The sequence below is a fragment of the Heteronotia binoei genome, chromosome 5 (genome assembly GCF_032191835.1).
Source record: "Heteronotia binoei isolate CCM8104 ecotype False Entrance Well chromosome 5, APGP_CSIRO_Hbin_v1, whole genome shotgun sequence".
Lineage (NCBI taxonomy): Eukaryota > Metazoa > Chordata > Lepidosauria > Squamata > Gekkonidae > Heteronotia > Heteronotia binoei.
The window spans coordinates 132,394,236-132,406,408 of record NC_083227.1 but is presented as its reverse complement, the minus strand read 5'-3'; the positions used below and the strand labels follow the sequence as shown (position 1 = coordinate 132,406,408).

Sequence of the window (12,173 nt, the reverse complement as noted above, 5' to 3'; positions counted from 1 at the left end):
AAATTCTTCTGTGAATGGCCAGAGAGCATTACCCTGCTGCTGAATTCCTTGAACATTTCTGGAGGAATATCCTGCTCCCCGACTCCTGTCCTTGGCTGGAGGAAGAAGACATCTCCTGGTTTGCCTGACAACACTTAAAAATATTTTCCTGTTAGGTCTTTTAAAATTTGCCTAGTGGGTTAAAGGGAGGGCTGTTAAGGGGGGGGGGCTACTTTGGGTGGGGGGGCAGGCTGCCCTTGCCTAGGCATTTTTTTAAAAGTTTAATTGCTTTGTGGGGGGGGGCATAGGGGGATTTGTGCTGCTTGTTGTTTAAAAGTCATATTATATTCTCTGATCTGAAGTTAAATCATTTCCACTGTTCGTTTATTTGTTTATTTATTTACATTTGACTTTTATCCCGCCCTCTCCGCAAGCGGACTCAGGGCGGCTTACAACAGTTGTTTACATGATTTAAAACAATAAGTCAATAAAATCTATAAAACATTAATACAATTAAAATTTAAAAACTATTCCACGGTGCTGTACCATTACTATGTTCGTTGTTTAAATTATATGTAAATTCTCTGAAGTTAAACATATGTAATCTGTCTCTGCCAGAAATGTAATTGTTTGGGCTCTTGGATTTCTTTAAAGAGGTTTTAAAACTTAGCCTGCTGCACTTTCTCGGTGTGGGGCCTGGCCTGGCCTTCTTGGGCTGGTGCCATGCTGGTGGAGTGGCCTGTGGCTGTGTCTAAGTGTCTGCCTTGTTGTTGAGAGTACTGTTTTGGTTTTTGAATTTTGTGCCTGCCTTGGAGTTTCTTAAAAGGTTTGAGATAGTAGTTCTCCTGGTTTTCTGCTGTGTGGGCTGCCTGCCTCAGATTATGTGCCTTCACAGATTGTATGCTTATTCATGTGTTTGGCTTGCTTGACTGAAGCCTGCAGTTAGCCTAGATAACAACAGTTGTTTTACAGGTTTTTAAAATTATCCTGTTGGACTTGGACTGTTTCTGGGTCCTAGGTTTGGCTGTTTAGTGGATGATTCCGGTGTTTTTGTGCAGATTTATTGTACTGCAACTGCACCAGTTGTGTTAATAGAGGTTATTGTAAGTTTCTCTGTCTTAAAAAGGTAAAAGTAGTCCCCTGTGCAAGCACCAGTCATTTCCAACTCTGGTGTGACGTTGCTTTCACAGCATTATCACGGCAGACTTTTTACAGAGTGGCTTGCCATTGCGTTCCCCAGTCATCTACACTTCCCCCCAGCAAGCTGGCTACTCATTTTACTGACCTCGGAAGGATGGAAGGCTGAGTCAACCTCGAGCTGGCTACCTGAACCCAGCTTCTGTTGGGATTGAACTCAGGTCGTGAGCAGAGTTTAGGTCCTCAGTACTGCAGCTTTACCACTCACCATGGGGCTAGTCTCAGTCTTACAAGTTTGCTTTTTCAGGGGGAGGCCAGTTAGTCTTGAAGATTTCTGTTTAGTGAGTACTGCTAGAAGAGGTTTTTAAAGTTTTTATTTCCAGAAGGTTGCTTTGCAGGGCCAAGCTGGTTGGTCTGAGTGTTGTTCAGTGGGCGCTTCTGGGGTTTTACAACTGAGTTAGGGCTATTAGTAGGCTTTTAAAAATAATTAGGGTCTGAAACAGGAAATTCTTTAAGTAACATTGTTGGCATAGAGCTTTAGCACTTCCCCCATAATAATAATAATAATAATAATAATAATAATAATAATAATAATAATAATAATAATAAACTTTTATTTATATCCCGCCCTCCCCGCCAAGGCAGGCTCAGGGCGGCTAACAAGACATGGTAAGACCATGATACAGTAAAACAATATATAATATAATTAATAATTTAAACAGTAAAACCAATAAAACAATATGGCATTATAATATAAACAAATTATGTATAAGATGGCACGGTGGTTATTGATGTTATCAGGGGTTCTGTCTTAAAAAGCTAGCTGGAAGAGGACAGTTTTGCAGGCCCTACGGAATTGGTTAAAATCCCGCAGGGCCCGCACCTCTTCCGGCAGTTGATTCCACCATTGGGGGACCTTCGTAGAGAACGCCTGTTCTCTGGTAGTTTTTAGTTTGGTTTCTTTTGGCCCAGGGATTTCGAGAAGATTTTTTGAACTTGATCGTAGTGCTCTCTGGGGAACATATGGAGAGAAGCGGTCCCTAAGGTAGGCAGGTCCTCGACCATATAGGGCCTCGACTAAGTAGGCCAAATAAGATCTTAAAAGTAGGGGATCTCCAGGTCCCATCTGGAGGCTGGCAACCCTAATTTAAGCAACTGTTTTCTCCAGGGGAGCTGATTTCTGCCACCTGAAGAGCACTCCAGCCCTCACCTGGAGATTGGCAACAATGGTTCCCCAGGAAATCCTTCCTACCCAATTTGATCTTTGTCCTGTTGGGGTTTTTTTTGTTTTTTGGCAATACCATAGTAGCATTGCCTCTGCTGGGCACATGCACTGGTTCTGCTGCTGACTGAAAAAACACTGTTTTTAAGGTAAGAGATTCTCTTATTTGACCTTCATCATTTCCCCCCCACAATTGAAACCAATGGAGTTTTCGCAGCCATAGATTTCAATTGGGATAGGGGCACCCTCTTTGAAACTTGGGGGTTCTTTTGGAGAGAGGCTCCAGCAGGTACACAGCAAATTTGGTACCTCTTGCTCAAACCCCTCCCCTCCAGCCCATGGCATGTGCCCTATGGGATTTTGCCATTGACTAAAATGGCCCATAGAGTATAATGGAGCTGGAAAAAATTGGGAATTTTTGGGGAATTGGGAAATTTACTGATTTTTTTCAAGTTTTTTTCCTTTACCTAATATGAGATTTGGATTTCAAGGAAATAACGATTTTTTTTTTTGTTTAATCAACCCAAAACTGAATTTTAATGATTTTTTTTCCTGCACATCCCTAGTGCCTCTCCAGCTGTTTGGACAACCGGGAAGTGCCCAGGAAGCGGCGGGCTGTCTGGACACTCCAGGGTACTCCAGTTTCTGCCAGCTCACTTCCAGGTCAGCACGCTGTCTGAGCTTCCACAGAAAGTTATATTTCAGGCATCACTTCAAGGCTCATGATGGGATTTAGAGAAATTGTAGGTCTGTGGCCCCAGAGTTTGGCCCCAAGCAAAGACGTCCTTTAAATAATATGTGGGAACACCCTTTATTTGTTTGTTCTATTTATTTCCTGCCCTCCCTGCCAAAGTAGGCTAAGGGCTGATTACATGTTCATGTATATAAATGAAATATAAAAATACATTAAGACATAAAACCATAAAATCATAACAATATCAAAACATTTCAAGTGCTATTACAATATCATCTGTAATTATTTGAATGCTTGGGGATCCTGGGGAGCAAAAATTAGTTGTAGCATCTGAATGGTGAAATTCTTGGAGAAAAATGTCGTTTTAGGAATCAAATTTCTCTAAACCTAATTGGAGAGAATTGTAATTCTGAGAAGCTGCATGGGTTTGGATGAAGTTTGGTGGTTTGGAAGAAAGTAACTCATTGTACTTCCTGGAAATGGCTGCAGCGCTTTGTGGAGCAATGAACAGTGCAATGATTGACAGCAGTGCATAGCTGAACATTAGCAGCTTCAGTGCTAAAGGTGAATCAGGAAGCTCAGAAATAACTGCAATGTATTATAACTCAGTAGCTACCGTATTTTTTGCACCATAAGGCGCTCCGGAGGATAGGACGCACCTTCCTCCTGGGGGGCGATCTGCTGCCTCTTCCTCCGATCCGGAGCTTCCCCCGTGCCTGCCTGCCTGGCTCCATCTTCTTCAGGCAAGCGCTGGGATCGCTCCACATGGCCCCACCGCAAACCCAGCGCTTCGCAAGCGCCGGCTGCGGAGGGGGCAGCGTGCTTCCTCTTTGCCTGTGTGCCTGGCTTCAGCTGTGATGTTTAAAGCAAGCGCTGGGATCGGAGGGGGGAGGAGTGATCCCAACACTTGCTTTAAACATCACAGCTGATGCTAGGCACACAGGCAAGGAGAAAGCACGCTGCCCTCTCCACAGCCGGCGCTCGCAAAGCGCTGGGTTTGTGGAGGGGGCGGGTGTTTCCTCCTTGCCTGTGTGCCTAGCTTCAGCTGTGATGTTTAAAGCAAGCGCTGGGATTGCTCCCTCCCCCCTCCGATCCCAGCGCTTGCTTTAAACATCACAGCTGAAGCCAGGCACACAGGCAAAGAGGAAGCATGCTGCCCCCTCCACAGCCAGCGCTTTCGAAGTGCTGGGTTTGCGGTGGGGCCACGTGGAGCGATCCCAGCTCTTGCCTGAAGAAGATGGAGCCAGGCAGGCAGGCACGGGGAAAGCGCCGGATCGGAGGAAGAGGCAGCAGATCGCCCCCCCCCCCCGGAAGGTACGTACCTTCGGACCATAAGATGCACACACTTTTCCCTCCACTTTTTTTTTGGGGGGGGGGAGTGCGTCTTATGGTCCGAAAAATACGGTACTTCATCATTGGCATGTCGTGCTTTCACAGTACAAACCTATCCAGTCCACACCCCCCCTCCCGAAACTATCTTAGATTGTTGTGATTCTTTATAAATTTGTTTATTAATATTTCTAAGATGAATCAGGATAAATCTAGAGCTTGACAATTCAGAGAAAATGCAATTATTCATTTTTTTTTATCACGAAAAAACTAAAACAAGGATATTTTTTCATACCCAGTGTTTTCAGATACTGATTCATTTCTTCAATTCAATCAGTACTATTGATTTTGAAAGTTACTGAATTAATTCTAAATGTGGGGTCTGGGTTTGGCATTTCCATTTAATTGAGAAATGGAGACAAAGTACAGCAGGATATAAACGTTCTACTCTCTGTTTAACTCAGGCAGCTGCCAGAGGTTGTGGGCAGCTCTTGAAGAGCAGAGGCAAAACCAGAGCACTCCCTCTGGAAGTGAAAACAGTTTGATCTGAATTACAGTAATGTTTCTTTGTGAATTGAAAACAAATCAGCCAGTATCATAATGCCTCTGTATAAATCGATGGTGCGGTCTCATTTGGAGTACTGTGTGCAGTTCTGGTCGCCGCACCTCAAAAAGGATATTATAGCATTGGAGAAAGTTCAGAAAAGGGCAACTAAAATGATTAAAGGGCTGGAACACCTTCCCTATGAAGAAAGGTTGAAACGCTTAGGGCTCTTTAGCTTGGAGAAACGTCGACTGAGGGGTGACATGATAGAAGTTTACAAGATAATGCATGGGATGGAGAAAGTAGAGAAAGAAGTACTTTTCTCCCTTTCTCACAATACAAGAACTCGTGGGCATTCGATGAAATTGCTGAGCAGACAGGTTAAAACGGATAAAAGGAAGTACTTCTTCACCCAAAGGGTGATTAACATGTGGAATTCACTGCCACAGGAGGTGGTGGTGTCCACAAGCATAGCCACCTTCAAGAAGGGGTTAGATAAAAATATGGAGCAGAGGTCCATCAGTGGCTATTAGCCACAGTGTGTGTGTGTGTGTGTATATATATATATATATATTTGGCCGCTGTGTGACACAGAATGTTGGACTGGATGGGTCATTGGCCTGATCTAACATGGCTTCTCTTATGTTCTTATGTTCTTTCACCTGCGCTGTACCTGTAGCCTTTAAAAAGTAACCCTTGTTCAAAATACTCATCTCTGTGAATGTATTTAAATATGATTTTAAAAAATAAATAATTCATAAATCTTTTATAACTAGTCACTAACTCACTTCAAAAATCTAATATCCTACATCAGATATTTTTATCTTAATATATTTTCATCTACCTGACCAAAAAGTTATGCAGTTTCTTTTTCATACTATAATCCAGCAGATATAGTGCAAGTCAAGCCTATTGTCTGAAAGAGATTGTCAGATTTGCTAAATAAATCTCAGGTCCAAATTCAAAGCATACCAGCATGGAACTATTTCTCGGTACTTTCCAGTCCACACAAACATCTCAGCTGGTGGTAGTCCAGGAAAAAGCCAGTCTATGCCAACTTCCTGCCATGTCAACTGTGGCAAGCCAGTTTTCATCTCTGTTTGGCTTTTGGCTCACTGCTACAAATTCTCAGTAAGCAACACTCAGAAGTGTGTAATTTTAAAAAGGCACTGGGATGAGTAGAGTGCATGCCAGCAGATTGTCATGGTTGTTTCACTGTCTGCGTGGATACTGCCAGAAGTCAGCAGAATCTGGTCTGGTTGTCCCTCCCGTGTTTGTCACAGGCTTAGATGTTTGTGACAATTAATTAATTAAAACATGTTTTATTCTGCAGTGCCCCCCTCAGTAAAATCCATCAGTTAGTTAAAAAGTGTTCCTGAACATTTCAGCCTTCCAAGATCATCTAAGGCCAAACTTGGGGTTACATTTGCCACAAGTCAGGTCATAGAATCCCAACCCATTTTATGGACAGGCATACATTTGGGGAATTAATGTTTCCAGCTGCTCTGGGCCCAATTTGGCTTGAGAGAATGGTGTGGAGGAAGAAAGACTTTGACTTTCCCTGGTGTAGTTTTCCTTAGCAGAAACAGCCAGGAAGGCTCTATTTGCCCCATTATGGGGAACCATGTGCACTAACAGCAGCACACGTAATCTTAAATATGGCAGATGTGGCTGCCCATGGACATTTTGGCTGGGGAAAATGATGCAGGGTGGAAAGCAGAAGCCACTCCTCCCCAGTGCCATGCTCCTCAGCCAAATGGGGGCTAAGAATGTGTGGGAACGTTATTTCCTTGACATCATGTGGGTCAGCGAAAAAGATGAGTCAGGTTGTTTTTTTCCAGTTTATGGCACATGTAACAACTACTTTGTCCCTAAATTTAACAAAGTGGAAGCTTTTATGAGGTGCTAATGTCATGAAGGGCTTTGTAGTTAAGAACCAACACCTTAAACTGGACCCAGAAACAAATGTGTAGCTGGTATAAAGATCCTCAAATAGGCAAAATACTTGTAAAACAGCTTAATTAGATAATAAAAGAGCTGCCATGTTAGACTAAGTGAAGTTTCCAAGCTGTTTTCCAGGACAGTCCCATGTATAGTAAATTACAGTAATCTAGTCTCAACAAATGGGATTAGAAGAAAGCACTATTCACCACCACCATATCCACATGTTTCTCATGTAATAAAGCAGGATCAAACAAGAACTAAAGGCACTTAAGCAATAAGCCATAAGTCAATTTACTTCTCCATCCCAGTAATTGCATAACTGTTACTTCATTCCTTTTCCATTATTCCCATCATGGATGTCACCATTCCCGCCCCCCCCCCCTTTCTCCAAGGTCTCAGCCAGAGCAGAGTTGACACTGGAAACAGGATAGTGAATAGTGGTGTAATAGGTTGGTATGTGACCCCATTGTAACAGGTTGAAATACTCACCACATGGAACAGGTTCATCACATTTAGAGTTTTTACATCCTTTCAAATGGTCACTAGGACTATGAATCCAGGATGCACAGAAGAAGATGGCTCTTATCCTCATGACGAGTATTTCTACATATTGTGGTCATGGTGAGAAATAGTCACCATAGCAAATATTCTCAGCAGATTTCCTGCAACCAACTTAGCATGGGGTGCAGCTTTTAAAGTAAAGTAAGTAAGTAAAGTAAAATTTTATTTATATCCCGCCCTCCCCCGCCACGCAGGCTCAGGGCAGCTAACAACAGTACGTTTAACAAAACATTAAATTAACCCCAAACCGATTAATACATTAGTTAAAACAGTTACTAAATCTAAAAACATTAAGTTAGATCTGACAGTACCGTTATTAGTCGACGCTATGCCTGTCAGTTTGTGAATGATGGCGGATCTCCAGACTGGACCGTTTTGATGTTTCTCTGTGGACTTGGTCAGCCGTTCATGAATGCCTGTTTGAAAAGGGTGGTCTTGCAGGCCCTGCGGAACTGATCAAGGTTCCGCAGGGCCCGCACCTCCTCTGGGAGTTGATTCCACAAGGAAGGGGCCGCGGTAGAGAAGGCCCGTGCATAGGTAGTCCGAAGTTTAACTTCTTTTGGCCCAGGGGTGGTCAATCTGTTTTTACCTACTGACCTCAGTGCTCTCTGGGGCTCATACGGGGAGAGACGGTCCCTCAGGTAGGTCGGTCCTCGGCCATATAGGGCTTTAAAGGTAATCACCAGCACTTTGTACTGGACCCGGTATACAATCGGCAGCCAGTGCAGTTCGCGCAGCCCCGGCCGTATATGCTCCCATCTTGGGAGGCCAAGCAGCAGCCTGGCCGCCGCGTTCTGCACTAGCTGCAATCTCCGGGTCCGGCACAGAGGCAGCCCCATGTAGAGGGCGTTACAGTAGTCCAATCTTGAGGTGACCGTCGCATGGATCACCGTTGCTAGGTCCCGGCGCTCTAGGAAAGGGGCCAACTGCCTCGCCCGCTTCAGATGAAAGAATGCTGACTTGGCAGTGGCTGTTATCTGGGCCTCCATTGATAATGAAGGCTCCAGTAAAACACCCAAGCTCTTTACCCGCTGCGCCGCCTTCAGCGGCGCACCGTCAAAGGTCGGGAGAGATATTTCCCTCCCCAGAGCGCCACGACCCACACAGAGAACCTCTGTCTTCGCTGGGTTCAGCTTCAGCCCACTCAGCCTAAGCCATGTTGCAACAGCCTGTAGAGCCTGATCCAGGCTCCCCGGGGCAGAGGCGGGCCGGCCGTCCATTAGCAGATAGAGCTAATGGATCTTTTATGTTTAACCACTTTGTATATGTTTGTGAGCCCCCACCCCTTATTCCATTCTCTGAAATTCTCTTTGTTCACATGTTTCCCGTAAGAGTTACAGATTCTTGCTGTTCCACTTACCTAGGACCCATTTCATTATTAGCATTTCTGTCCATGAGAACTGTGTTGTTTTTACTCTAAATATTTGTTTGGGATGATCCATGGCAGTTTCATTGGGAAGAAGCTTTACACCTTCAAATCGGTCTGAGGCATTCACTACTAACAGTCCAAGAAAAATTGTGAAAGAAACCGCATGTGCCACAAACTTCATGAAGGGGCTCCGGAGCGTTTGTCCCAGCTGAAAAATGAAACATACACAAGCAATAACATTTTCATCCTCTAACTTTCAAAAATCCCCAGAAAATAAATACACATTCAATAGCCATTGAGCTATTTTTTCTGTTTATGAATAAGACAAACAAATAAAACACTAAATATTGCTTCATGTAACAATGCAGTCCTAGGCAGAATAACTTCAGTCTATTTATCTCAGGTTTAGAGTATAGTATATATATATTTTTTAAATACAGCTTTTACCTCCCTCCTTTCCCCATGGCTCAAGGTGGATTCAATGCATAAATAAAAATAGCAATACCTAACTGGCTCCTCTGTTACCCAAATTGGCTCTCTCTTAATTAACTGGGGAAATTAGCTTTGCAAGAAGCAGGTTACTTAGGGATTTCCACATGTGTATCCCAGGATTTTTCCTCAGTGAACTCTAGAATAAACAGGCAGATGTTCAACTGGAAGTGCTTTTATTGAAAAACAATAAAAGGACAAAAAAAAACACATACAAGCACAGTGAAAAACACACTCAAGAGCTAACTAAGTAAAAAGGCAGAGCAGAAATGAGAAAGCTTTTAAGAGACGGGTTATATTTATCAAATCTTGTAGAGGAAGATCCACAGAGACCAGAACAACCTACATTTCATGGAAAAGAGAACAGGCCCACAGAGTGGGGGTGTATAGTAGCATTGAACAGAGAGAGAGATCTGTAGCTTAATTCTACCTTTATACCACAAAGTGGTACCTGGGACATTCCTAAATATTTGATCCAAAAGCAATGACCATATGGTTTTTCCAGGGATACCTGTGGCGTAATTGTGTGAACTCTGATGTGATGCTGGGGAATCTTTTATGTATAATCTATAAGTGTGAATGTTTATTGGTGATCCTTGAGTACAGGATGAGATGTTACAATCTGGGTAAAAGTGTTAAGACCTGCAGTTCTGCTTCCTTTGGAAACCCATTGTCCTGATAATGCATTTCCCCTTGACGTGAGGAAGAGGATGCCAGGTGGTTAGCCCTTATAATCACCTTCCAAAATAGTTTCTCAGACTCTTGTTTTGCAGTGTGCATTTTGTATGTTTCAGAAACATTTTGATTCCATTTCCTAGGCCAGGCAATGCCCTGTACAAATGATGTTGAGGTTATGTTTATATGAAGGGTGCTGGGTCTTGTTTTCTCTCTGGATGCCAAACTACCCATCTGCAGGAGGAGTTTGACTGCTAACACCTCCCCCAATAAAATGCTTATAGCCTTCACTCCAGTAAAAGCTCTGGTGAACAAAATGCCCTTGTGGTTCCTCCTAAAAATCTCCAAGGTGGGTGCTCCTCATCTCTTGGGGAGTCCATTCCATAAAGTGGGAATATCTGCAGAGAAAGCAAGGGGATTAGCTAATGCCAGATGGGCTACCTTCAGGAGGGAAATGCACAGATGAAAGCAAGTGAAGACTGGAGCTGGCACACAGGGACAAACAGGGAGATGTGGCCCTTTAGATAGGTAGGTCTCAGGCCAGGAACCTACTGGGAACTCTGTATAGGATTGTTAGTTCTTCTACTGTTAGCTCACTAATGGCATTCTTGCTTGTGTCCTGAATGGTAAGAATGATCCCTAGCAAGGTTTGCTTAAAAGCAATTCCATCTCAAATATATATCAGCAGTTCAAAAGAAATGCTAAATAACATGTCAGCCATGGTGAGTTTAAAGCCACAATCACATACAGTGAACACACACACACACACACTTATTTAATGTTATTTATATCCCACCCTCCCCTGCATGTGCAAATATATTGCATATATTTGCCATCAAGTTGCATCTGACTTATGGGGCGTTTTCGCACAGGGCTTACCCCGGAGCGACGTCTCTCTTCACCGTGCAGCGTCTGCGCGGATTTCGCACCAACTGCTCCACAGAACCCAGAAGAGCCGCAAAGTCCCGCGGCTTTTGCGTTGCAAATGTAAACCACCAAAAAAAGTTTACATTTGCAACGCAAAAGCCGCGGGACTTTGCAGCTCTTCTGGTTCTGTGGAGCAGTTGGTGCGAAATCCGCGCAGACGCTGCACGGTGAAGAGGGACATCGCTCCGGGGTATGCCCTGTGCAAAAACACCCATGGTTACCTATGCCGTGATTTTCAAGGCAAGAGATATTCAGATGTGGTTTGCCATTACTTGCCTCTGTGTCACAACCCTGGTATTCCTTGATGGTCTCCCACCCAAATACTAGCCAGGGCTGATCTTGCTTAGCTTCTATGATCTGATGAGAGCTATATAGGTCACAGCACAATGAATAGAGGGGTATGCTTAAAAGTGTGTTTCACATGTTCATGGGGCAACTGGTAACAGTTTGCTAAATCTGGCCCCTGCCTGTTGCTTGTTTCTATGCTGTCTTTTCCCTTCAGACACTTTTCTTCTCATCCAAATTCCAATATTAAAAAACAGCTTGTTTGGTAGAAAGCTGCTTGAGAAAAGAGAAGTGACTGGCAGGGGGGAGGTCCCCCCCCCACATATGCTTATTGTTGTTAAAATTGAATGTCCACTCCTCTCTTTCTATCTGATTGGGACAGATCCAGGTTTAAATGTGTGGACCTATGGCTGTCTCATTTAGTTTGGCACTAAACCACTGTCTCCTTTTCTGCATCCTAAAAGCTATTCATTATGAAACAGCATTTTAAAGCTTCAGCTGTGCCAAGAATCTCTAGCAGTAACAGAAATGTTCCCTAAAGAATGTATTATATTTTTAAGATTACAAATAAATTTGTAAATTAGCCAGATATGTTAAATCTGAGGTGACAAAAAGCCTGAAATGATTTTCTTCAAATGGAAGAGTAAAACCTGCAATCTTTATCCCAATTTTTCACAGTGACATTACTCACTTTAAAGAATGGAGTAAAAAGGTAAAGGTAGTCCCCTGTGCAAGCACCAGTCATTTCTGACTCTGGGGTGACATCGCATCACAAAGTTTTCATGGCAAACTTTTTACAGGGTGGTTTGCCATTGCCTTCCCCAATCATCTACACTTTACCCCAGCAAGCTGGGTACTCATTTTACCAACCTTGGAAGGATCGAAGGCTGAGTCAACCGTGGGCTGACTACCTGAACCCAGCTTCCTCTGGAATCGAACTCAGGTTGTGAGAAGAGCTTGGACCGCACTACTGCAGCTTACCATTCTGCGCCACGAGGCTCAAAGAATGGAGTACTCA

At 43.6% G+C, this 12,173-nt stretch overlaps 1 protein-coding gene across 1 annotated transcript in view; it reads right to left on the bottom strand.

Annotated features, from left to right (window-relative positions):
• The window catches only part of TRPC7 (transient receptor potential cation channel subfamily C member 7), a 255,159-nt gene that overhangs the window by 64,329 nt on the left and 178,657 nt on the right, over nt 1-12,173 (bottom strand). Inside the window, exon 5 of the mRNA XM_060240416.1 lies at nt 8,771-8,987. Coding sequence (XP_060096399.1) covers nt 8,771-8,987 — 217 coding nt within the window. The remainder of the gene's footprint in view (nt 1-8,770; nt 8,988-12,173) is intronic.